This window comes from Amphiprion ocellaris, chromosome 5 (genome assembly GCF_022539595.1).
Source record: "Amphiprion ocellaris isolate individual 3 ecotype Okinawa chromosome 5, ASM2253959v1, whole genome shotgun sequence".
Taxonomy (NCBI): Eukaryota; Metazoa; Chordata; class Actinopteri; family Pomacentridae; genus Amphiprion; species Amphiprion ocellaris.
Genome location: NC_072770.1, coordinates 12,964,020 through 12,992,014, shown reverse-complemented (window position 1 = coordinate 12,992,014; position 27,995 = coordinate 12,964,020). Strand labels below are relative to the sequence as shown.

Genomic DNA, 27,995 nt, shown 5'->3' with positions numbered 1-27,995 from the left:
AAATAAAGTTGTAACCATCATGAATAAAAACATTTATTATCTTTTGTGTAAACTACTCAGGACTTGGTCATATATGTGAGATTATTCTACATTATAAATAAATAAATGAATAATATGATGAATAAAAACATGCATTTTGTTATCTTTTGTTGCAGGAATTGATTTGTTTTTGTTTTGTTTGTTTTTCTTTGTTCTTAACTCTCCAAAAGTTGCATAGAGTTTGGTTGTTTGGTTGTTATTAGACCGTGAGATGCCTTATGATGTAAACTGCTATATAAACAAAATGATAGATATGAACAGAAAATAAAAACATGCATTTTTTCTCTTGTGTCAGGAATTGATTATTATTATGAAGAAAATACCATGATGGAGGGAAATAAAATATGTAGCTAATATAACTGAAAATTCAGCTAATAAATAAAATGTGTTTTTTTGTGATTTTCCTGCACTGAAAATTTTACAGAGTTTGGTTATGGACTTTTTTCATGTAAGTTTTTCTACTGTGTGATAACTTTTTTTGGAGCTTTCAACTGTATCCTGATCTTCAGAGGATGGTGTTTGTTCCATCGTTTCATTCGCAATTTGCTCGTCTATTTGGATGCAGGACCACATCTAAACTACTTCTTTTATTTGTCTGAATCCTGGTTTTTGTGACTTTTTTGCACTCTTTGTGACTTCTTGTTTTTAAAATGCTTTTAAAGTAATTGTAGTTGCATAGCAAGTTATTGATTCATTCAGATTCATGTTGACAAGCAAATCCAGTAGCACTTTTAACAACAGATCCATGATCAAACTTGAAGAAAACGTGATTTAGATGAATATCCATACATACATCTTTGCAAGTTTTATAATATAATTTGTATACCAATTTTCTTAGTGTTTGCTTCATGATGAGCTTAAATTCTACTTTCCAAGAGGCAAAACCTTTAACAGCGGTAAATTCATCATTTTGCTCACTTTACGGCCTTTTAAAAAATACATTCAGGGATTTAAATATGCAGAAAGTCTTTAGGTGAGCAGGGAAAAGATGAAATATTAATGACTGCATGCTGCTGCAGTGTTCCGAAGGATCGATAAACAAACCACCAACAGCTTGTACTAAAAGAATATAGTTTTATTAAGCATTGTAGCTAAGTTGCCTTCAAACACACCACGCCACAATCCATCAACATTCAAACCCAGCTGCTGTTCGTTCCTTTACAATCCATGAGTTAGGAAGAAACTCTGATCAACATACATAGAAGGTAATCTATATAGCTTGTTGCGAGGTCGACTGTGAGTGGGAGGGGTGTGGGGGAGTACATCGTTTCTCTGATCACTAATGAAAGGATGAAAAGCTTCAGGAGAATTCAGTGGAAATGTTACATGTGAGAGTAAAAACAACACTAAAAGAAACCTCAAAACTGATCACTGTGGCGTCTCAACTGGAAGGTGGAGCACGTTGCTTTGGAAGCTACAAAAGGGGGGCGATTCTTCATCAAACCCTATTCTATTGATTTTTTTTTCAGATATTTAATGCAGAAAACAGCAACAGAGAACAATATAGTATGAATACACTATTGCAACGTGGCTAGATAACTCATTGTATTTTTTTTAAATAATGCAACAGAGGTCAATATCACAAAGAAATTCAAGGTCAGAACAAATCTGTTACTAACAGTTAACACCTTTTATGGGCTGTCGAAGATATTAGCCGTGTCTTTAATTTTGCGAATGGGCACTGTACTCGGAGGGATGGACGAAAAAGGACAACATGCATAATAACTACACACCTCTCGAACGGCGAAACCATGCACAAAGTTTTTGTCGAAGTGGTAATACTACAGCTCTACGCTTGATCCAAGAAACCAAGCTGACTATCAGTGTTTGATTTTTGTCTGATTTTAGAGCCGTTTCTTGAAATGTTACTTACAGCTAAAAGTGTACTGAAGTGGAGCTCGTCTGAACTAATGGACAAAGTTGCTTAAAGTCAACTTAAAGTGGTGACCGAAGCGGAAGATTTTTGCTTTAGCGTATCAGCCTAGAAGAACTAAAGTATTTCCCAAATTAAAGCTTCTTGAAGCTTTAATATGCTAATTCAGAAAGAAAAAAAAGCGCCATTCTTATAAACATGTACAAGTCTTGGTGACAAGGGAGTGAACGACTCCTTTAAACTACCAGTGTGTCCTATCTTGTGTGTTTACTGATATTCCTAAACCGGTTCCATCTTTCAACCTTCCCCCTCTCTAGAAAAATAGGCTTACTCTTCTTTTTGTGAGACGGCGGCCTCCAGACCTTCATCTCTGTGGTAGCCGCTGTCTACATTTAGTGCATTTAAGTGAGGATTAGTATTGCACGTCTTGGAGTCACTGCTAAAGGCACTTTCAGGTTGGATGAGAGCCCTACGTTCGTCTTTATCTCCGTTCAGCTGCTCCGGTTCTTTGTCCTCCACACCATTCTCTGTGGCTGAGCCGTCGCTCGGTGCAGGAGAGGATTTCTTCTCCTCCGATTTGGGTTTCTTTCTTTCTTTCACCGCATCGTGTCCAGATGCATGAGCAGGCTTGTGAGCAGGTCTGCTTGGCTACAAAAGGACAGACAAAAACGATCTTTCAAAAAGCTTCAGCCGAAAAACATCACACTGCAAGAATGACGGTGGGTGTTGTTTTTTTTAAATCATGCGACAAGGAGAAAATACAGATGTTGGATGGAAGTTCTGCTAACAAACCAAAAGGCTGGAGAGTCATTTAGAAGTTAATTAGCAGTAAAATAAAGGGGTTTTAAACAGAACAGACACCTGCTGAAAGGCTGTTTGGTTCCCACTCATCTCATGCTGAAAGCTCACACAATGGTTGCGTGTTCTGTTGTTGCACCGTAATTAAACAGTGAAAAGAGCAACAGCTGTATTTTGATCTTTGTGAAGCACGTAGATACTATCCAGTGACTGAGGAAATCATCCCACATGTCTAAAAGGTGTTATTGGAGGTTGTTTTTGCAGTTTTTCAACAATTTAAACTTCTACAGTACCATAATCTATAGGTCTTCTAAGCTGCTAAATTTGGCCAGTTGTTTCAGGAAAAATTCAGATGACTTCATGTTTTTGCACATTTTATATTGTAGTTTTGATTTTACATGGATAAATTTGGCATTTTTAAAAAAAAAAATTAGCGAAAACAAACTTTAGCAACAGATAAAAAATCAGAAATTGAAATCTCTCACTTGCCATTCAAATCCCTGCTCCAAACTGTGGTCAGATGCATCCTGTTTGCTTTGATAATCCTTGAAATGTGTCCAGAACCATCTGTGGCAATTCACACTGCATGCCGGGACAAAAACCAACTCACGAAGTTGGAAAATGGAAGAAGTTTGGAACCATCAGGCTTCAGTGGTGGAGCGAGAAGGGCCTTTGCCAGAGAGGAGACCAAGAACCCACCACGGTCGCTCAAAAGCCGGCCTCAAAATACAGGCGTTTTGGAATCCTAACAGATTTTGAAACCAGGTGCATAAAGAGAGGCTTCACAGATCTTCTTCTTTCTAATCTCAGTCATACACACTCTACAAGATTGGAAAATAACTGCACATCACACACTACAAGATATTAATAACATAATGGTGCCAGTGGGAGCAATCAGGATGCCGTGCAACGCCTCACATGATCTCATGGGGAAGCAGATTTAAACTGAATGGAGACTGGTGCAACGACTTGCGGTAATGTTAATAATGCTTTGCAGGGAGGAAAAACAAAAGCAGAAGGCTAAATGAGTCTGGAAAATGCAGTCAGCACGAGTTGTTTATTCTTCAGGGATAATCCGGGTGAGATTTTAACTATTAGTTTTAATATCTCTAGATAACATTAGCCTCAAGGGATAGAATGTTTAGCATTGCTTGGCAAAAGCATCTGATTCATGATATCAATTCATAAATAATAGGCATGTTTGACATTGCTTGCGGTGGTTCTGATGAGTCTGCAAACAGTTCAGGATTAAGACTGGATCTGTAAATGTCACACATTACCAAACAATTTAGGCTAACCATCGGTTCAGACCAAGATTCCAGACCAGATTCTCTTCCAATTGAGGATTTAAATGGGAAATCAGCCCAAAACTCCTGTAATATGAGCCTAGCCTTAGAGAGAAACGGGTGAACCTGTCAGAGGTTCTCAGCAACATCAGTCAGGCATTTATGGTAGGGCAGCTGGACAGAAAAGATTACTTAAAAGGGACGCGAAAGCCTGGTTGGAGTTTACCAACGAGGAAAAAGATCGCCTGGTGTGACGTTACAAAGCTTGAACTTTTTGGAAAGAGTCCAAACACTGAGTCTATACCTACTACTGACAGCAGGTATTACTCATAACCTGCTTATACCATCTCTACAGTGATGCATGGTGGTGGCATCATCAAGCTGTGAGGAGGTTTCCCAGCAGCAGGGACAAGGAGAACTGAGGGAAAGATGAATGCAGGAAAATACATAGAGGTCCACATGGACCTTGGACTGGGGCAACAGTTGACCATTTAGCAGGACACTGACCCAAAACAAACAGCCCAGACACCACTGGAGTGGCTTCGGGACAAGGCTCTGACTGTCCCTGAGTGGTCCAACCAAAACCCAGACTTAAAACCCACAGAGCATTCGTGGAAAGACCTGAAGATAGCAGAAGATGACACTTTCAATCTGACAGAGTCAGACAGGATCTGCAGGAAATAATAGGAAACTGTGAAAATGTTGGTGTACAAAGCTTGTAGATTTACTCAAGAAGACTGGAAGCACCAACAGCTGCCAAAGAAGCTTCCCTGTGATGCTGAATTAAAGCTCCCAACAGTTAAAAAATGAGAGATTTCAATTTAATAAAATCCTAAGAACCAGATTGATTTTTGAGTGTGATTGATAGATGAGAGCAGCAATTTTATACATTTACAGTCTACAATTCAGTTTGATAAAATTGAAGGATCTGAATACATTCTGAATTTGCTGTATTTGTTGTGAATTTCTTAAGCACACCATGCATCCCCTCCAGGATCCAGATTTCATCCAGAGGATCCACTACTTGATTTTCAGAGTATAATTCCTAGTGACTCCCTGACATTTCTTCTACAAATAGAGAGCTCAGAGTCCCATTAAATTTGCAGTGGACATTCTGGGTACATGGTGTGTGACCCCTAATGTTTTTAGAGACCTTCTAACCTTTCCTCTAGCACCACCCTGAGGACATTTACACCTCTACAAAAGAACTTTCAGTACAGTTACTGACTATAGCCATGGTTCCCAGAGGATATTTTTGAGCTTTTTTTTGATACAAACACTGCAGTATCTGTGGATCACTGGTATGTCGTATTGATTTAGACAAGTGAAGTGCCTTGTTCAGGAATCGTTGCTGATTAACTGTCTGTTAAACCAGTGGCTTTTATGTTACAGGTGTACTTATACATGAATGTTTATATAACAGGTATAGAATAACATGGTTTTAAGTTGGGATTCCCTCGCTGAATATAAAACTTTTTTTCTAGACATTTGTATTTCATCCTTGCATTTGTTTAAAATAGATTTTTTAAGGCATCTTTTTGAAGCAATTTCTTAAACAGACTGTTGCTACACAAGGAAACTCTACTCAACAACTTTGAATGAGCTCAGTCCATATCGTGTGCTTGGTTAAACACTTTTTTCTTTGTGTGTAACAGATCGTGATTATGGGCTCATTTTTCACTGCAATATAAAGTCCTGCAAATTTATGGAAACAGCACAACCATGACTAGAAGGACCGAGAATTCAGAAATGTTTTTTGTGCAATATGACACAGATATAATGGCACATGTAAAAAGAAAAAAAAAAAGATTTCAAGCTGAAGTTTGGTTAATTTTCCTGGCGTAACAGTACTTTACACATGATTAGTTAAAAGACTGTCTGAAAGATGAAACTCCAATGATTCTTTTTTTTTTGTTTTCCAGTTTCTGTCTCTGATAAATTGTGTCCTTTCGACAACTTAGATATCATGCCTTTTAAATCTGCCAGCAGGTTTTGGGGTTCAGAGGGTTAATGTGTGTGGCATTCATTCATCAAATGAGCTTTTGACAGCTTAATTTAAGATGAATGGGAAAAACCTACAGTAAATGCTGCTAAGCCTGTCTGGCTAAAAAGGACTCATGAAGATGACAAGCAAGGACCCATCTATCTGCCCCGTGATTTTTATTTTGTAATAAATGAAAAGAAAATACAGGCTGTTACAAACCATTTTTAATGACAAAAACAAACGTGGCCTCAGTTTAGCTGTAAAATATTTGTTTTTAGTCTGTGCTGTTTGACAATTGCAGTGACTAAATGATGTTCAAAAAGACAGGTGCATAGACAGCTGTCTGCTTGAGTTAAGAGATGGGTTCGCACATTTCAAGTCTGTCTGGAATATAAAATTCCCCACATAAAACAGGGTCCTATTGGAGGACAGACCTCTTGATTTGTGTAACTGCTGAAGCATGATAGCAGCTTTTCCTAAACTGAAAAACTAAACCTGAGATGAACAAATGTGAGGCAAACAAGGAAGTTTTTCCTTCATTTCTGCCTCTGCTATGTTTTTTAATAAAGCAAATACACACAGGTGGATTAATGAACAGGGGAAAACTTGAAAAATTCAGATTGCCAATGTGTGTAATTAACCGTAACGGCATTTATTGATTGTTTAAACTGTTTCCATGTTAATAAGGATTTATCACCGACTTACCAGGTATGCTCCCTGACTCTTGAAGACTCGAGTGTGGTACCTTCCCCCTCGACCAAACGTCCTTATGACAGGTGTGGAGATCACACCTCTGGGACGACTACAGAAAACAGAAACAATTCCCTTTGAGGTGCATTTCCATCCTTCTGTTTTCACACACATTTTTAATTTGCACATAGAAATCCCTCAGTGGACATTTCCAAAGATCCAAAAGTAGCTGCTAATTGCACTTCCAGAAGAAGTAGAAGTTATTTACTACAGATATATTAGGAACAGTCATAAAGTGTATTGCAATAAGGAGAATTAAACATGACCCCTGCAAGCTCATGTTCATCACTCTATTCACATTTTGTATTTTTAAATGTGACACATGCTCAGAATAACACATCTGTGGCCAATGGGGTGAAAAGTGCATTAATTTGCATTTTCTTTTACATATTTTCTTGGAATTCTGTTTAAGTTTGCAGCACATTTGGATGAAACTAGAGATAGACCGATCGCTCTGGCCGATTATTGTGGCCCATATTTGACACTATTTTTCGATTAGCTGTATCGGTAGATTATTGATTAATTAAATGTACTACTTCAGGTCTGATGCAGCCTCCTCTCTCCATCTGTCGTCACTCTGTGGTCTCAGAAATTCTTCTCCTCTCAAGAACAGACTGCAAAAACCGATCAAGAAACACAAGCACTAGGAAATTAGCTACTCTCACAGTAGCTAAGGCTATGCTAACAGCTAGCGGCTAAGAAGACAGCTACAGATTAACCTGAAACACAGTCTGAATTATAATAATTGATAATGTTTTAAGATATGGATCTCAGATTACAATAAAAGTGACAGAACAGTGAAAGATGGAGACATACTGATGAATCTCAGTTGATCCCACATAAACAGAGGAGTGCATTTAATCACTCTTGTTTCTATTTTACATATTCCGTTACAGTCACCTTATTAATGAAGAATCCTAGTTATGAATGAGAGGTTCTCTGCTCTCACATGATGTTAAAACATTACATTTAATCTTTATCGGTCCCAAATCTCAGCCTTTTTTGATTTCGAATCATTGGCATCAGCCATGAAAACCTCGTATCGGTCGTCACTAGATAAAACCCGGCCACTGTTTACAACTAAATAACAGATATAACTGCAGTCCATGAGGCATATAATCTTTCTGTTCTTACCCTCTGTTAGGTCCACCAACAGACACCACCTGGACAGGGAAGCCTCCTCTTCCTCGGCTGTGTCTCATACCGGCCCACTGACCCACCACGGTGCCGGCGATCTCCAGCTTCCCACCCTGTGCCGAGATTCCTTGAAGTCCTTACAGAGAGAGCAAGCATATGATCAAGGATGTTAGACTTATGCTGTGTCCAAAAATCATCCACTCATTCCGTACTTGCTACTTCCTATCTAGAGACCACTTTATAGTGAACTATGTAGGGCAAACTCCTCGGCAAATGTCACCCTTTTGAACACTACTCCAGTCTTGGCGCTATTAATTATGTTACTGCTGTCACTCTGTTAAAACGTATCAGACCGATGCCAGCTATGGTGGTGAACTGACCGAAATTTTTGTGAAAGTAATGTACAAAGCAAATTTCCAAAATGAATAAATTAATCTAACTTTTTTTCTTTATGTTGTGATACACCACTCTTCTTCCATTAAATGCAGCTTCACCCCAGTTCATACAGGCACAAAGTTAGGCCAGGCACAAGGTTCGATGCTGTCCAATCGTGCTCGTAGTCACTCCACTCCTCCCAATTAGCGCCTTATGACTGTGTGCATTCATTCTGCCTGTTCTGTGCTTGCCACATTGCTGCTGCTTCAGCCTTCACCGATCGTCAGCCTTCTCCTCCTCCTCCCCAGCCTCCTCCTTGTTGTAAGAAAGATATGTGCATTTATAGAATTGCAGCATTTGCTTCCTATTCAGACCGTTCCATTCTGTATTCTTTTAAAACACTGTCGATATGCGGCTTTGCAGAGGAGTTTGTTTGGAGAGGGACTGTCTGTGTCAAGCTTGCGCAGATCGTTTCAGAGCATCACTTGAGCAGAGTCACTGCCAAACACAAATGCATGTCAGTCTGAAATAAATGGTTAAAATCTGACAGTGTCTTGTCTGAAATATATTAATATGAATTATTAGTTTAGATTTTACAACCCACAACTCAGGATTTGTCTCAGGCCTGTTGTGATTTTGACAAGCAGCACATACAGAAAAGATACATTCCGTACAAAATATGTCTTCACACTGTAAAATAGCCGTCTAATCTGTGGAACTGCCACCAATCCTCAATGGCTCTCTCGACCATCTGCAATTTTCCTTCAACGCAATGCATGATGGTACATATCGTTGGTTAGTGACCATCGGCTGTACATTTCTTTTCATGTTGCATTATGGAATACTTTGAGTGCACAATATAGGGTGTAACAATCATAACTTAACATTCAAACAGCACTCAAAAATGGCAAAAAAAAACCCACAACATAGTAAGAAGGGTTGTCACAACGCTACCAACAGGTTAAACTATTAACACATGAAAGCCCAAACATAAAACTAGGTGGCCTGTTTTCACTCACCGGGCATCCCCCTGCCTCTTCCTGGGGGTGGTGGCATCATTGGTGGCGGGGCGTAGAAGGAACCAGGTGGGGGGTAGAAAGGCATCGCGTGAGGAGGTGGAGGCGGCAGTGGTGGGAATGGAGGAGGATGAGGCAGGCGGGTGAAGTTGAGACCTTCCAGGATACTCTGACGCATCTTTTCCACTTTGGCGGCCAACTCAGCCTGAAGAGAAAGAAGTCACACAAGTGTTTCGTGACTGGCTGTAACATCTGAATACCTTTTATTGTCTCAGTGTGAAACTGAGGATGGCTGTATTGGATATTTTTAATACTGGATAAAAATAAAAGGCAGTTATCAACCTCTCAAATCAGCAGCTGCAAAATCAATATCAGACGACTGCCTGTGTTTAAGTGTCTCTCTGTAACAGACTGCTTCATTAGCCCTACTGGCCCTAATGGACAAGAAAACCTTCCAGCACGATTCAATCATTGTAAGAATTAAACCATTATGTAGCTTGTCAACTTATGCTCGTAAATGTTTGAAAGCCAACTAGTGCTGTAAATGTAATCCATGAGTTCGGACAAAGGTTTCAAACAGCCCAGCAGGACCTACAGTGGTATGTTCCACTACCGCAATGTTTGATAAATACCCCAACCCCATCTTCTATTGGCATGTATCTGAATATTAATGTGGACTGGAAGGAAATATAGGAGGAAGTATGCTAACGGGATATACAGACAACACTGAGGTTGGGTTGGCATCACCAGATCTTGGATCTCAGCTGGGGATAAATGTAGTTTCATGGGAAGTGATACGTCTCAATATCAGCATGTAGTATCAAGATCTTACGAAAAGCACTATAAAAGGAAGATATGGTTGCAAAAAAGTATGCAAAGGAAGATCAACATCAGCTGTATGAAAATATTTTGGCTACAGAAAGGATGATGCTGGTTAAAAACAGGTACTCCATCAGCGGCGTCTTGCAATCATCTTGCGTCTGCCACTACATGAAACAACTATTTGTTTGATGAAAACCTATTTTTGATGCCTTTGTCAGTGTTATACCATATGAGAAAGGTTCCACTACAAAATCCCTTTTCACCTCGTAAAAGACTTGTATTCCAACCAGACAGCGGAGCCCTACATATGTCTGACCAACCTTTTCATTAATGAAGACTTCCAAATAAAAAAGTCTCTGTTTGCTAAAAGCACTTTTTCTTGTGGATCATACAAGTGAGAAAATCACAGCAGGGATGAGAAAGTGTTGGTTCTTCTTGCTGAGGACCAGACAGTTACAAATTCCCAACATCACATATTGTTTTTTCATAGTCAGTAAGCTTTAAAACACGTTTTAGCCCAGTTTAACCTGCAGGAGTTTCTGGAGGCTTCACTATGGTGTTCTGCTGAAATAAACTCATGACAACTGAAAACATCTTCCTAAAGACTGACATCTTCACAGCAGAAATGAGGCAAGGAGAAAATCTGTCCAACAGCCAACAATTACAGCTAAACTACAGAATAACAGCCGTCATGGATGATGGAAAATGATTTGTAGCCTCAAGAGTCTGCGATGGAGAGACAAGATAAATGTTTCACTTCTGTAAAAGAGAAGTCTGTTGGTTTGGTGGTAACCAGGAAGGGTCCTGAAGGGTTGGTGCTGTGACAGACTGGTAGGAATCAAAGAAGACTTAAGTCTAGCATTGGTGAGAAATCCATGTTGCAAATCTTCAGCACCTTTTGCTGGCATGCCATCAGGCTCATTGGGGTCCAGTGGAGGAAGGGTTCTCGGTTATTCGAGCAATCATTGGCGAAGTCCTGAGTGTAGCAGCTACTGAAACACGAGTTCAGTTTAGTGTTAAAAGCTGTCACTGGATTGCGTTTTGGTTTACAGAGTTTGTGCCATCTGGATGGCATGCTTAGTTTCTGTGTTGCCAAATTCGTGCTCTAGTTTCTCCTTGAATGTCATTTATGCTTTAAAAGCTTCATTTTTCATGTTGCAGCCTGTGTTCTGAGACCAGCCTAGTCTTAAGCTTCCCCTTCAGGCTTGGATTTATTTGAAGGAGACATGCAGGGTTTGGAGTCTTGATATTTCATTATTGTTTTGATTGGTATATTGGTAATTAATGCGGACACTGATATAGCACATAACAACAGTGACCCCGCTATTCACTCTCTGTTGAAGGTGTCCCAGTTAGGGCATGCCAAGGAGCCTTGGAGTTGTGTGATAGCATCTTCCATCCATAGTGGGGTGCTGTAGGACTGTGGCTTGTCATGTTTAAGTATCTCTTTGTACAGCAGAAGTACTATGTGTGGTTGTATGTTGTCTGAACAAAAAGGTTTGTTTTTGGTTTTTTTGTTGCAATATAGCATGTGGGACTGAGAAGACATCCTTCCTTTGCAGTCTAACAAACATAGGCGGCTATTTAAGACTTATTTGGTTAGTTGCACTACTGTGGGCCAGTCTTTCAATCACATGGACTCATTTACAGAATTCTTTCATGAATAAATGTATTCTATCTACTGCATAGTTGGCTGAAATGTATTTTAATTCATGCAGATATATCAGCTTTAAGACTAACCACTTAAAAATAATATTGCTGCAAAGGTTTCAAGTACTAATGAATGGAGATCCCTGGTGCAGTTAGCAAAATGTCTGTTACAGGTAGCAAGTTTACTTTTGGTCTGTCGGAAAACAAACAACTTAGAAGATCCACGTAAAAATAAGTTATTTGGACCTCACAGTAGTGGCCCTGATATACACCGTTTTGTCAGACATATCTCTGAATCCCTACATAGAAGGTGAAGAATACTGAAAAAGTACGACCCACAGAGCCACACAAGACAGCAGGCTGAAATAAACCACAACCGTCCCTTAAAAACTACTTTTAAGAAGCCCCAACCTGGCCTTCATTTGCAGCATGTTCTACTGACATGCAATTGGTGTGGATGAATCTACCTGACCATCACAGAGGTCGATGAGCTGGGCCTTCTCCCTGTTGGCCCTGATGAGTTTACTCTGAAGCAGCTTGCCGTCAAAGTACATCCAGGGACAGCAGTGCTCCCAGGGAATCGGCTGTCCACAGGCGTCGTTGGCAAACAGAGCCATGTCCACACCGCTCATGAACAGAGCAGCCAGCTGGACTCCCCGGGGGTCCAGGTTGTCGATCTGTGCAAGACATATACAGAGACTTGTAAAATTTAGAAATTAACTGAAAAATAAACGTCCAACATAACACCCACTCAGCATTCAGATTAACAAAGTGCAAAGCAAAGCACAGAGCAAACGGAAGCAGCCTCATTCACTCCTGCCTGCTAAGACACAGCGGTGGACGATCTAATCCAGCCAAGACAGAAAGCCAGCAGACACAACCTACATGTTCTGACATCGGCTGACAGAGATACACACAGAGACCACAGGGAGCAAAGCACACAGCTTGTGTGGATGGTTTATATTAAAAAAGGCCGAATGAGAACAGAGGTCCAGCTTCTATACGGCTAAGGACGAGGGGTGGAGTCGATAAACCATCCACACATGACACGAGAACCCCTCAAAGCTCTACAAATACATCCCTTAGTGCAAAGCTACAGCTTCTGTAACAACGTGCTGGTAGAAAACAGCGTTTTGTACCAGCACAAAACGCAGAGCAGGTTGTCTAGTTTGCGGAATATGAGGAGTGTCCAGAGAATACAGGAGAGGAATCAAATAGATAAAAGCTGAATTGTAGCCAAGATCTTCCTGAACTTGTTTGTGTTTCTCAGACATGCCTCATATAATAAACACTACAAAATCACCTTCAGTTCCTGCAGCTGGTCAGGCTCATAAAGTTTAGGAGAAAGTGCTTGGGCTAGGAAAGCGTCAAGTTCGTTACGACGCAAAATTCTTACTCCTGGCCAATGTAACATAAACCTGAAGCAAAACACAGAAAGTTAACAGTGTTATCAAAAGAGCAGGAACTGGTCAACACTGTCTTCATAAAGCCTCGCTCCCTTTCACTTTACATCACATTGGTCTCACCTAGACTGTAATCTGTGCATTAAGGCCACAGGTTTTCCTGGACTGTACTCACCGGAGCACACAGCACAGCACCAGGAGAGGCGTGGGGACGCTGGCTGGGTTCAACATGGCCGGAGTGTCGGAGCGCATGCAGGCCAGGAACGCCCTCATCCTGCGGTTCTTGTCCTCCACAGCCTTCCCCAGCCACAGCTTCTTCAGGTTGGGACAGGTCCACTCCCTGAAGGGCAGAGCCTCCACCAGCTCCGGAGTGTGAGGAGACTTGCCTTTGTAGGCAGCCCACTCTTTGACCATGATATGTGTGTCTGGGAGGGAAAAATCAATCATCACACATCATCAGAGCAAGACACTTAAAAAAACAGAATCGTCTGAATATTAACTTTCCGACTGTCCTTGAACTAATCAGAATACTTCAAATTTTATTGGGAAAAACAGAAATTTAAGCTAAAAATCAGGATATTCCATCAAAATCAACGTATACTGCATGTCTGATTTTAAAAAAATTGAACTACATTCTATAAAAAACTTTTTGGCTCAAAAAAAAAAAGAAGCCAGTAATGACTCAGCTGCCACCAACAGTTGTGAGACAAAAATTCAGGGACTTTTCAGCTGAACTGGAGGGTGTGTTTGCACAGAGAAGATATGAGTCATATATAGGAACAAAGTAAGATATAAATAGTAAAATATCGACAGTATGCAGAACCACCATTTTTCCCAGATTTAGTAACATTAGCAGACTCTTAGAAACATGTTGTGCATGTTGATTCCTGTCTGTTTAGATTTTTGTGAACTGACTAATCAAAGAAATTAAACTAATTTTTTTTCTTTTTTTCTGATTTATGACATTTGACTTTGTTATACTGCAGACAAGATGACATGCAGGCCCCTGCATTTCATTCATACCATCTGTTTAATTTTTAAAGCGTCCAAAAAATATATTCTACTGTTGAGCCCTGAGGTGAGTACAAAGTTTGCATCACCCATAGAGTCACATTTACGTCAGATTAGGGGGGAAAAAAATCATTACTGATTTGTGCACAATATCTGGGGCGGTATATGAGTGAAGCTGGGTTTACACAATGTTCTGTGACGACGTCATACATTTCTAACAGAAGACACCATCTCTAGAGATCCTTGATATCAGTATGAATGGGAGTCCTTTTTCTTGGTCGATAAATATTTCTACCCACTGCTGTATAAGGACTGACTTCCTGCACCTGAAGGTCGTTAACATGACTGGAACAGGAACAAGAACACAAAGTTCTGTTGCATTTACTGCTTGACCTAAAGCAGATCAGGTTCATCAGGACGGGTACTGAAGCCTGGTATTACATGAGCCCCAAACAAAGAAACAGTTAACACAGACCCAGAAAGAAGCTCTTTAATCATTGTACTCACATTCAGGGAGGCAGTTTTTCCTCATGGCGAGTCTCTCAGCCTTCTTCCTGGCCTCCGCTTGGCTGAAGAGCACTCCGTAAACATACTGACGGATAGGTCGAAACAGCTGCACTGCTGAAGGCAGGTCTTTGTTAGCTTCATCTTCAATGGTGACAGATAGTTTAATCTCTCCCTGCAAAGACATACCGTTACCTCGAAGTCGCACAATGACTCAGACATGGATATTTCACATTCCACCTACAAGTCTGGTGTCTGTGTACAAGCTACGAAAGCTACAAGCAGCATCAGTCCAAACATTAGCAGAATCAGTCTAGAAGACCTTGGTGAGGACATGGTAGATGTAGGGGTACATAAGACCCTTCCTGTGTCTGTGCTCAGCCACCCGCAGGACCTCAGGAGCCACGGCAGGGAGAGGTGGGATGGTGATGTCCATGTGGTTCCTGGTTGGCATGGAGAGCAAGGACGGGATCTGTGCATTCAGGCTGTGGAGACCACCGGCCTGAGATCCTGGACTCGCAGCAGAGGTTCCACAGAGGTCGGACTGACGACAGAAGGGAGACAGTTTTACTTTAGCCACAGTTTAATGCTGCAATTCCCTGTTAGCCAATTAAGGCTGAACTCACGTTTGATTGGTCCCCCAGGTTTCCCTCTGGTGTGTTGTAGGAGTGTCCATTTTTCTGCCACCCTTCCTGAAGGTCGTTAACATGACTAGAACAGGAAGAAGGAAACAAAGTTGTGTTACATTTAGTGCTTGACCCAAAACAGATCAGGTTCATCAAGGATGAGTTCTGAAGCCTGGTATTAAATGAGCCCTGGGGCTTAATTATTAAATAGCAGAGGATCAATTAGCTCTGACATTAATTTATCTGCTATCAGTACTGGAGAATTAATTTTATTATTGCTACACAAAAGTTATCTTGTACATTTTATCTCACCAACTCGCAGAATTTAAAGATGCAGTTTAGCCCTTCCCAATCCAGAATGGCAGATAAAAATAAACATTTATAAGTGTGGTTATGCTTCACTGCAGTCGATGAGACCTGATTGACCAGTGGTGCCAGAGAGGCCAGTTCATGAGGAACTGCTGAGTTTCAGGTTGGAGCAGCAATGAAATAAAACATTGTGTTTTATTTAACTGCTGACAACCAAACTCATATTAATTAACATGTGCTGCCTTGTGGCTTTAACCATGATGAAGCGAGCCAAGCAGTGGTGTTTCAGCACATCCTGCTGGTTGCATCACCTGTCAAATGACATTTTATTGGCACATTCAGTCTGGTGTTCCTGCAGAGTTCATGCTGCAAATTTTTTACCATAAGGTGCAAAACTGCATTCCGCAGCCTAAAATGTTTTTACACCAGTCCCTACTGTTCTTGAGCATCTGAGAATATGTCAGCGTAGATTCTCATGCATCCATGGGACAGAAGAAGAAGAAGATAACTGGATTTCCAAAAAGAAGTCCTGTTGTGATTGTTATTTGAATTTGTATTGCTCAACTTTTATAACTGGAGAAAAAAAAGAATAATAGAATGATATAATTGGCATTTGTGTGTAATAAATTGAAACTGCATTCCAATTATCCTGAAAACGAATGGAATAGTTTCAAATTGATTTCTGTTCAGTGCTGGAGGTAGGATTTAATAAATAATAATAAATAAATACAATTTTAAAGTGACACAATTCATGCTCAAACTATTACACTCTCTTTCAGGTTTATTTCAATACAGTTTCAATGTAATAAATGCAAATTCTAATCATGAGATTCAGATTAAGATTTTTTATTTCAATCATTAAAGCTGAGCAACACAAACTCAAATGTAACTCATTCAGACTCAGTATCTGGTGGCACAAATGTCTCCATGTGCCTCAGGGTTTTGCTTTCTTTCTTTCTTTATTTGCATAAAGGTGAGATCACTCCTTTTTTATCGTTTCATGTGCACATTGTCTTTAGTTTTGTGTGCGCTATCGTTTGTTGTGTTAAATTATCGCCAGTGCACATTAACATAGAGGCTAAAAGTGGTTAAATCCAAAACAAGGTCGTTAAATTCACAACAAACTTGTAGCCTCTTGGTCTTTAGTAAATAGGTCAATCAATAAATATCGACTAAAATAAAACATTTCATCGGGATAGATTTTTCAGCTATCTCACCCAGACAGAACAAACTGCTAACTAAAAGAGGCAAAACTTTCTTTTCCAAAACCCCTTAATGCACAGTTATCACCTAATAAACTGTAAACCAACAAATGCACCTGATAATTACAAATGAGGAAAAGCTTCTGGAATGAAAACAGGCTGAAAGCATGTTTCAGTCACTGAATGTCATTAAATGTGCCTTTTGGTATTTTTATGTTCTTGCATTGTGCATACTATGTTCATCGATAGGCTTTAAACAGTGTAGGTTAAGAACAAAGGTTAGGTGCTGTATATGGCCCAGATTTGGAATGAAGACGGGGTTGTAAATGGTCTAAGAATCAGGCTACTTCCTGGGTATATTTTCTGTGGTGCAGATGAGGAAGAATCTGAGGTGTCAATGAAAGACAGTGACAGTTTGATCAATATTTGTGCAATACTTCTGTCACTGAAACAGGAAATGCTCTTTTAAGTTGCATTTTTACATTGAATTGTTTTGCACAAAGTTACTTTTGTCATGTTGAATACAATCTTTTTAATTTTTTACCCCTATGGTTATGCGCTGCTTCATTTAATCACCTTAATTTTTCCATGTTTCAATCAAAGGGTTGTGGGACCCTGTACAGGACAAACTGATTACATCTGAAACCATGAGAGCAGTGACGGGGCCTCTTCATGAATGAATGGCTCCAGTAACAGAGAGAAAGTGTTGTGCTGAACTCACTTGGCAGTTGTGCCTGAGCTCTCATCGTTCTCCGAGGAGGAGGATGTGGAGGAGGCGTTGAAGAAAGCGGCCTCTGTGTGGTTGGGGCTGCCGGCCTGGCCCGGATTGATGGGAGAGGACCTCTCGTACAACGGTGTGTGCTTCCCTTCATCGGGAATGTTGCTGAAGCTGTTTTGCTCCGGGAGGCCTTTCTCCACCGAGTCCACAGACTGACTGCGCTCCACCAGAGGCTCTGGGTACGAGTGCTGGACCTGAACACAACGATTAGAAAAGCAACATGAAACCTGAAGCACCTGCAGCAGTACATCGCTGGTGGATTCGCTGTACTTCGGTCTTACCCCGGGTTTTACAGGCAGCGGCACCTGTGGAATGTTGAGCATTTTTGGTGATGGCACTGCAGCACACACTTCCATGTGTTTTGGTCTGACTGTGGAACAAACACAAAAACATAATTCAGAGAATGCAGTCCAGATTTAAAGCATTTCGACAGTTTTCAAGCTCTGTCTTTGATCACATTCACTTTGAAGTAAAACACTGGATACTACAGTACATTTATTTTATGTACTTACTATTGCTACTATTATTTTTAGTTGTGTTTTGGAGCTTGCTCTTTCCCTTACTTGGATTTGGCATTTTACTATTTTATCTAGTGTTGTTGTATTGATACATTTTGAAAACGTTTTACCATGTTTTACTCTGTTTCTCCACTTTTTTCACTCTGGTCTGGCCTTCTGTTTGACCAGCACTCTGTTTTTCAATGGTTTTCCTGAGAATACGCCTTTTATTTTTTTTCCATCTTTACAGCCCTTTGTAAACTGTGTTATTAAATGTGCTTTATGAATAGAGTTATTATAAGGTTATTATTGCTAATAATAATACTAAAACTAATTATTATACTTCTACTACTACTACTACTACTAATAATAATAATAATAATAATAATAATAACAATAAAAATAATCATAATGTTAGTGATAATAATGTACCAGTCTCAGTTGGAATTTGTTTCACACCAAATTAGAAAATATAGAAACAGTTGTGTGGGAGGTGCCACCCATAAAACCCACAACCCACAGAGCTGGAGGTTAAAAAGTAACTCGACAAATGCTCAAGAAGTCAGACGAAATCATCTTGACCCGACAGACATCAGCAGAGCTTTCCTATCTTCCTTTACTGCACAAACTTTCAGCTCTTCTTGTTGTTGGTCTCCCTGCCTTCAATCTGGTCCTCAGCAGGACTGCAGCTCAGCTAGATTGAGATCATTTGTTGGAAATAATTCTGGCCTCACAGAGCGCTCCTGTGTATTCACCCTGCTGCTTCTGACAGCAATGAAATCATCAATAAATGTCAGTGTGCCAGTTCCAGCTGCTTTTGTGTTGAAAGGGCTTCATTTCCTAGATACAACTTTCTATATTAATGTAAACCTACTCAAATTAAAGTTGAGCCTTGGCACTTTAAGGCAGCATCCATTATTTTATTGAAACTGAGCCACTTCAAGTGCAGAACCCAAAGGAATTTAAATACATAAACGTCCAAATACAAATACTACTGTAGTCTAAATACAGGAAGAAAAGATGTCCCTGTTTTTACAGTTTCCACAAAAACACAGATATCAGCGTTGATGGTTATTTAGACTGCTTTGTGTAGACGTAGCGTGAGACTTTCTAATCAGTCTCCAAGGGGCATGGTGTAGCAGTACTCATTAGAAAAAGATCAGATAGAACCCCACCTAACTGTGGAAGGAAGTGAGGGGCTTTGCTGGCTGCTGAGTAGTACTCCACTGCCTTCTTGAAGCGGATGATTTTGCCATCGGTGCAAGACTGAAAAGAAAATGTCAAATTAGTACACAGTTCAGAGGCAAAGAGCAGATCAACGACTGGTCTTTGTAGGGTTGCATACGGGCTGCTGTTTGCTTTGTTAAAAGGTTTGTTCAGAATCTGAATTTTAAGAGCTTAGCAGTTGGGCGGGTATTACTAGTCCAAAAATTATCTGCTTCCCAGTCACAAATCTGTCAGTTGATTGTACTGTTTATTGCTCAGGGTACTTTGTGTTTTCAATTCGTATAGCGCAATAATTCTAATTAGCAAAACAGCTTCTCTACAAGTGCACTGTTCAGATGTTTTACTACTGTACCTTTGTACATGCTGTACATTTCCTGACAGAAATGTGGTGCAATGAAACTTTAAAATAAGTACTGGCTGCCTTGTATGAGCCTTAATGTTAACTTTTCATACCTGCGAATGCTTGAAGATGTCCTTAGCGATGGCCTCCAGGTTGGTGATGTCTGGGATGCTGCGGACATAGTCGGCCACAGCCTTGATTACGACGTCACAGGGAGGGAGAACGAGCTGGTGGGCACGAACCTGAGAAAGATCAGATGAGAAGATCAGAAGAGGGGAAGGCTGGGAGTCAAGTCGGAAGTCTTGGGGTAATCACATTAAATCAGTTCCAAATTACATACTGTCATCTCAAAAACAGGTGGGTTTATGGGTTGACATGCTTTTGTTTCCAGCAGGTTAGACTAATGGAACTGCCTCTTCTCAGGTGTCAGCTTAAGCTCATTGGGGAAGCTGCTGCTAGTCCCCCAACAACAACAATGAAAAGTGAAGCAGGACTTTTCTCAGGAATCTGCACTGGATTCCAGTGTGTTAGAAAGTTTGAAGATCTGGTGTTTGTCATCTGACACACATCTGACTTTCACAATCTAAACCCTTCTGTAGCTGTTGAATGTTCTAAGAGTAGAAACTAAACAAGAGAAGCAACATTTAGGTATGGTGGGAACAACACTCCCAATCTGACCAACTTTAAATCCTTAACTTCTCTGGTAGGTTTTGATTTCTTTGATGTGAATAGTGATGATTAGATGTAATTAACAAGAAGAACCTAACATCCCCTTGTTACAACGAACAGGTGTGTGTAAATTAAGTGGGGTTTTTTTCACTGTCAGAACAGCAACTGGCAAGGCAAATGTGAGTCTTGTTTGTGTAACAACGCCGTGACAACAAATCACCACTCCACCAGTGTTGTGTAATAGACTAGCATTGCCCTTTGTTGTGCTGACTTCCGATTCCTGTCCGACACAACAAGCATCTCCCCCATTTTCTTGGTAACCAGGGTGATGAATTATACCCATACGATCAGATGTTTTTGAAAAAGAACAACAGTAGTGACACCAGCACCCTAGTGAAAAGTCTAGAGATTCAGAGATTAAGCTACGATAAGCTGTACCTTCATTGGAAGCAAAAATACAACACGCTATATGGACCCTCACCCAAACTACTTCTGTTATTGCTGTGCTGTGTGCACTTCCAACTATGCAAAAAAAGGATTGATATTTGGTGAGAAGATTCAAAACTGGAGATTTCAGGGCAGATTCTACACAATTCTATCAAATCTAAAGGTTCTGTTGATTGTTAAAATGCTGCATTTTACCTGGAGTTGACACGTACGTAAATAAGCACAGGACAAAAACAGTAAAGCCACAGTTTAGGTCAGCTGAAAACCACTTGAAGGAATAATTTCAGTTGATTTCTATCTGGCATATTTCTCAATGTGGCTATTGTTGCTCGAGGGGTCATGCTAACTCTGCACTCTTCACCTCTATTGTAGAGACTCAAGGAGATGACGAGGCTCAGAAAAGTCAAGGCAAAAAGCACGAGCTCCTGGAATTATGCTGCAGCCATAAACACAAAAGGAGGACAAACAAATACTGAGACATCCAGACATTTTTCACTCATCATTCAAAATGTTAAACTGATTCTATCCTTTGTAATGAAACACGATCAATTAAATTCAAAATAAATGAGACATGATACAGAAGAATCTTCCGAAATTTTAACTGAAATGCTCTGTATGTTACACAAATATGCAAGATGCTTTTATTTTTTAAATTCAATTTAAGTTAGAGTGTTTGTATATATTGATTCTGATGTGACTGGGGCCCACTGATGGGAGGAAGAGAAAAACTCAAAGTAAAGAAACATGCGCAGTGAGCATGTTTGTCCTGTGAAGTGCCACTCGTATCGGTGGTGGAATGTAATATGTCAGTATGCGTGTAGCTGAGCCTCAGTGGCACATGTGAACCAGATGGCTTTCTGTTTAATCGCAGATACTCATTTAAAAACTGGCAGCTGAGCCATTTGCACACTGTGCCCTGAAACTGTCTGCCGCTGCTGCCATGCAACTGTCACACTCCACCATTCGCCGATCCGTGGAGGTACTATTTCTGTGTGCTGTGTTCTATCGGCCATTAAACTCCGGCAGCTGGTGGATAAGCTCCCAGCAATCTCCTTGTTTACAGCTGCTAAAATTTAGTCCAACTAGCAGTTCAGTCCTTAAGCACTGATGTGGTTCAAGCCTACATGCAAGCTACCAATATGTCCAGGGCAACAGGAACACGTCTTTAATGCTTTATAGGTTATATTTTACAGACAACAGGGAAGAAATGAGGCCACTAAGACTGGAGTTCCCTCTGTTTGGACTCTACTAACCAATATATCATATCTGCAGTCATCAGGGAAAGTCAAAAAAATTAGGCTGCATCTAAAAATTCTTAACTTCCACGCACCAGATCCACTGAAGCAGAACTGATTGGTCGTGCTCATCTGTTACGTCAACTATAACCTGCTCTGGATTAATTGTGCAGCATGAGTTACCATGGTGATGTAGCCCAGTAAGAACTAAACAACCATTGTAGTCACAAAAACCCAGTGTTAAACCTGAAGTTATCTCGCTAACCTAAAATCCCACTTCTTAGTACAGACCTCAGGATTAAGGTTTTAAAGTAGGGATAGCCTGATTATTAGCCTGGCCGATTATCTTGGCTGATATTTGGCATTTTTCAGATTATCGATGCCAGTATTTTTATTGGCTGATTATCAATTAATTAAATGTGCTACTGTAGATCTGATGCAGCCTCCTCTCTGAAGCAAAAATTGAACATGAAACACAAGCTGTTGCCACAAACCATGAAATCAGCTTCTCTCACAGTGGCTAAGGCTGTGCTAAAAGCTAGTGGCTAAGTTAGCAGGCAGCCACAGATTAAACTAAGTCTGGAAAATAATAATTAATAAAGCTTTAAGATGTGGACCTTAGCGGGAAATAAACGTGATAGAACAGTAAAAGGTTAAGAAAGGAGAAAAGAACTGCAGGAGACAAACTGACAAACAGAAGAGAGCGTCCTAATTTAATCACTTCTGTTTCTATTTTACATATTCAGTTATAGTCACCCTTATTAATGAAGAAGCCTAGTTAAGAATGACAGGTTCTCCGCTGTTACATTCTGTTAAAACATTACATGCAATGTATATTGGCGCCAAATATCGGGCATCAGCCTTTCTTTCTACAACAACAACAAAAATGAAACCAATACCTGTCAAACTCTAATTACAAGCACAAACATGAAAATGGGACACTTCCAAAACTCGATCATAACTGGGACACTCCTGTCCATGTAAACAATCTAACTAGTTTAGGGTTGACAGGGATCAAGTGATATAGAGCGATGGAACAAAGGTCAATGCACCAATCACAGTTAAAACCAAAATGGGAAGTTATGAAAGTCCTGCTTCATAGTCCTGATGAAGCAGCTTAGCTCCAAATGTGAGTCTAAAAGTCGTAGTTAGCAGAGTTACCAATAATATGCTTTTCCTGAAAATCAACTTGTAAAATTTTGTTGTAGTGAATTTATCGTTACTACCACTACCTTGTTCTTACTACTGCCATAGCCTGGTTTTGACTGCACTCTGTATTATTTACATTCATGGGCTGAGGAGTTTCTGTTATCTTCATGAGAAGCAGAGACTGAGGAAAAAGGCTACAATAACTTATACTGTCATGTTGGATTTGTAGTCAGACCTCTGAACACGATCCTGGTGTATAAACTCTGAACTTTCACTTGAAATATTCCCTCTGCATTTTTATCCTTTACTAATCTCTTTTATACTTTAATACAATTCAAAAGACAAATACTGCTACACCTTGACTGTTTCAATTACGGCTCATCCAGATTTCCAGAACAGTTGCTAATTTAATCAAATTAGACTTACAAATTAAACTTGAATTTCCTTTGTGATCAATAAAGTATCTATCTAAGTTTTCATTGCTGATAAAGTTGTATATGTCACTATAGATTTGCTGCTCCAGTCTGGCCTATGAATCCATTGCTATGCTGGAGGTGTTATTTTCTGCTCCATAGCCACGGGAGACATTTTACTGTTTTGACAGGCTGAGGAGTGGTAACTGACTTTTGTGCATATAAACTGTGGAGTTAACCTTTAAAAACATTTTTCACACTGCAGGAGCCAAGTACTGACTTGTGATAAAAATGTGTGTTGCAGTGACTTTAAAGAAATCATCCTTTACCTTCAGTGATGCTAATGGATGCTCTGGACCAAGTAAGTTCCAGTGAAAGGCAGCCAAGTCTTCATCAGGCAGTATGTGATTCCCTGTACAGCACATACATGTTAGTAGACTTCCTCTATTGTCACTGCACAATGAAATTAAGCAGCAATCAGTCAATATTATTAAAGTACAGTGGGAGATGTGCAATTTTAACATTTAAAATCTAGAAACATCCAATGTACAAATGTATTTATGAAAACTTTTAAAGATAGTTGATTTGGTGCATTAAGACCCATAAAAACAGCAGTGTAACTTCTGGATATTGCACTTTGTTGATCATATATGAAATGGCTTAAAGTAGTACAAAAATTACACACAAGGTGCAGTTGTACATAAGAGTGTAGTTTCAGTAAATACATGCAAGGTACATAAGGTAGTAGTTGCACCTTATGCACATTTACAAAATGTTTCAATATTCTATAAATGTAATAGTGAGAAGATAAAATATAACTGAGTTGAGCTGCTAGTCGGCACTCAGGTCCAGACAGCTTGAGACGACCAGCAGCTAGTGACAGTTTAATCTCTTTCTTCCCCCAAAAGCTGCCCAAAAATGATCATCTACCCTTCTTGTTAAAGCCATATTTCTATCCATCTACAGCTGCTTTCACCTGGATCAGGTCCAGACAGTCAGTCTGAGCCTCATCCGCCCGGTTACTTGCGCCACCTACCTAAAAGTGATGCAAAAATGATAAAACGATTTGGGCTGAGATCAAGCTGCCGGGCCACTTCGTGCATTAGGTACTGGCTGGTGGTGAGGCTTTTGCCGTTGCGGCTCAGTTTGAGGGCGTGGGCGCTGAAGTAATACGGGATGTTGCTCAGAGCGTAGTCCGAGTCGTAGGCCACCAGGCCGTGGAAGCCGCCCTCCCTGCATAAGGCTATCACTTCCAGGTGGTGGTCTTCCATGCTCTGGATGACCTGAAGAGAAGAGAATTAGGCTTTAGGATGGCAAAACTTCAAAATAAACCTCTTACACAGACACCAGTGTATGAAGGCACTCGAGTAAAGAAAGCAGGATTACAAACAAGGAGCAGTTTGCTTTGACACTACTCAGATAATTGAACACTCAAAATAAGACACTAAAAATAGGTAGTGCACTTAAAATGCAGTCCAGAATGCCAGAATAAAAATGCATTACTATCTCAATTCTCATCACTGCATTCTGAATTTGTAAATTTTAAATCTATATACACATTTCAAGGAACTCAATGGAAACACCTTACAATGAGGAAACATAGTTGGTCAGCTCAGACTTAATAAAAACACTAGGTTGTGGAATATGGAACAGCCAATAGCTGTTTGTTTCATCAGTATCTGCCCAATACTGAGGCCCATCGGCAACACAACACACTGCTGCAAGTGGTCATCTGTTTACTTTTAGGGATCGAGGTTAATGGTCATCTAGCCCTCCAAATGGCCTTCTTTGGAAGGACAGATGACCACTGATCCTCACTGCAAAACAAAAGGGGTAGGACCTTTTGGGGAATTGGGATTGTGCCTGATGTGGCAGACTGGAGCATCCCTAACATAATAGATACCAACAACAACATGTAAAGCTGTGTTCTCTCTTTACACTTCTTCCAGATCAACAACAAAACACAACACTGTGCTCTTCATGTGCAATAACATCATATTAACACTGGTCTTTTACTTCTAATAACGTTTTTGGGAACATTACCAATCATGCCACACCTGTACATTAGGGATAGCCTGATTAACCTCCTGGTCAATTAATGTGACCAAGATTTGGTATTTTTCCATTTGTCAGTATTGGTATTTTTACTGACCAATTATTGATCAAATAAATTACAGGTCTGATGCAGCGTCCTCTGTCTGATGGTTGTCACTCTGTGGTCTCAAATGTCTCTCAAGCAGAGTTTGTAAAAACTGAGCAAGAAACACAATTAAACACAAATAGTGTCTACGGCTATGCTAACGGCTAGCGGCTAAGTTAGAAGGCAGCTACAGATTAACTGGAAACAGAATCTGGAAAACGATAATTTATAAAGCTTTAAGATCTGGACCTTGGTGGGCAATGAAAGTAATAGAACGGTGAAATATTAAGAAAATAGAGAAGAACAGCAGGAGACAAACTGATTAATCACTCCAATTTCTACTTTACAGATATAGTTCGGTTATGGTGACCCTTATTAATGAAGAAGCCTAGTTATGAATGAAAGATTCTCTGCTATCACACTCCGTTCAGACATTACATTTAATGTATATCGCTTCCAAATATCAGTTATCGGTCTTTCTTGACTACCAATAGTTGGCATTGGTATCAGTCCTAAAAAACCCTAATATATATCTATATGTAAATTCATCATGCCTTGTACATTGCCATTATTATACCTTTATGTATCAGCTTTACTGTACTTTTGTAATTCTCATCCTGCTTCTACCATATCTCATCTGTATCCAGCTGGTGTAAATTTCCCCGGTGGGGGATCAATAAAGTTTATCTTATCTTATAATGGACCTGGCATCCTTAAACCATGCAGATGCTCAGCTAAAGTGAACAGTTTTTTTGTACTCTGCATTGTTCCATGACAAGATAAGCCTTAATCAGACCCACAGCGGGGAAATTTGCATATATTTTTTGTATATAATACTCCAATTGTACATAAGCAGAGAACTAGTGAGAGAGCATGTATTGTCATGTATGCAATAAAATATTTTTGAAAGAGCAGAATACTTCTAATTTATGGAATGTATTGATATTGTACCAATGTATGACAGTTTGTATGTTTTTAGGGAGTGTTTAGGGCTGCAATGTCAACTATCAATTGCAAAAAAGAACGCAAAAACATTTTTTTAAAGGTGTCTTTAAATGCATGCATGTTCCAAAACGCAAAAGATATTCAGTTTACTCTTACAGATGAAAAAAACAACTGGAATATGTTGACATTTAACAGGCTGGAATGAAGTTTGGGGTCTTTTTCTTCTTAATGCAATCTTCTTACAGCTTCTTTTTCTGGCTTTTTAGACCTCGGTGAGTCAGGTGTTTTCAGGACCTGGCAACCCCTGGCCTCTTCTTAATGACCAAACTGCATTACAGTGCATGAAAACACGGATTCACACCCTGATCTCATGTCACCAAATCACAGCGAGTCAAACCATTAAGGATGAGGCCACGGCTCCCACCCCGAGGCACAGATTGACTCGGCGTGGGAGCAGATTTCTCCGTGGATCGGGCTGAAAGTGGTGAACATGGTGGGCAGCAGCTAGCAGGCTAACGGCGGAGCTAATGTCTGCCGGCGGCGCTCACACACACCGGGCTGCGCTCAACAGGCACCGGCAGGCCGATGTTTCCACTCACCCCGACCCGGAACCTGAGGAGAGCCAGTCGGATGCAATGGGCCATGCACACCGGAGGGAGGAACCAGACTTTGGGCGGCGGGGTGCCCTTGTTCTGGACGTGGCTGATGATCTGCTGGGCGGTCTGCCTCTCGTTCACCTGCCGCTTGACCCACTCGTGAAGGCGGCCTTTCTCCAGGGCGCCATTGAAGCACACCAGGAGCTCAATGTTGCCGCTGAAGCAGGCCTTGGAGAGGGCGGCCAGGTAGCCCAGCATGTGGTTCCACTGGCCGCCGCTCACCCAGTCGGTGTAGAAGCCGCCGTAGAGCCGGTGGAGGCAGTTCTCGGCGTCCACCAGCAGCCTCAGCGGACCCTGGGGGGGTCTCTGCCGGCCACCTCCGACCATACTCCCCCGGGCCAACCTCTGGAGCTCCACCGGCACCACAGCGGCGGGACAGTGCTTTTCTATGTACTCTTGGAAACCTTGGACCCCCATGTTGAGTTTTAGTCGGAACAGACGGAAAACTTAAAAGTAAAGAAAGCGAAGTATCAGCGGGTCGCGGTGCTCCTCTCTCCCCGCTGACAGGGACTGACAGCCGGCTGCTGGCTGCGGACAGGGCTGCAGGAGGTGGAACAGTCTCCAAAGAAACTAAATGAGACTGCTATTTAGACATGGTCGGGGTTTTTTTTGTGAGTTGTTTCTTTTGGTTCATGGCTTCTGGCTGCCATGTGTCGGTTCAGGGAGCCATGTCTGCAGCTGTGAATCTGTCCGGAGCGACGCAGCGACAGGGCG

At 40.7% G+C, this 27,995-nt stretch overlaps 1 protein-coding gene across 1 annotated transcript; it reads right to left on the bottom strand.

Moving 5' to 3' along the window:
• Positions 1 to 1,093: 1,093 nt before the first annotated feature.
• On the bottom strand, positions 1,094 to 27,995 carry LOC111588453 (constitutive coactivator of PPAR-gamma-like protein 1 homolog). The gene is made up of 17 exons (XM_023298856.3): positions 27,225 to 27,995; positions 24,577 to 24,823; positions 23,870 to 23,952; positions 19,741 to 19,869; positions 19,236 to 19,326; positions 17,845 to 17,933; positions 17,507 to 17,757; positions 15,275 to 15,359; positions 14,971 to 15,192; positions 14,652 to 14,823; positions 13,309 to 13,558; positions 13,034 to 13,148; positions 12,198 to 12,407; positions 9,262 to 9,463; positions 7,865 to 8,003; positions 6,686 to 6,782; positions 1,094 to 2,560 (listed from the first exon to the last, which is right to left on the bottom strand). Exons 1-17 carry the CDS (start codon positions 27,696 to 27,698, stop codon positions 2,240 to 2,242), a joined length of 3,177 nt encoding a protein of 1,058 aa, XP_023154624.1. The 5' UTR covers positions 27,699 to 27,995; the 3' UTR covers positions 1,094 to 2,239.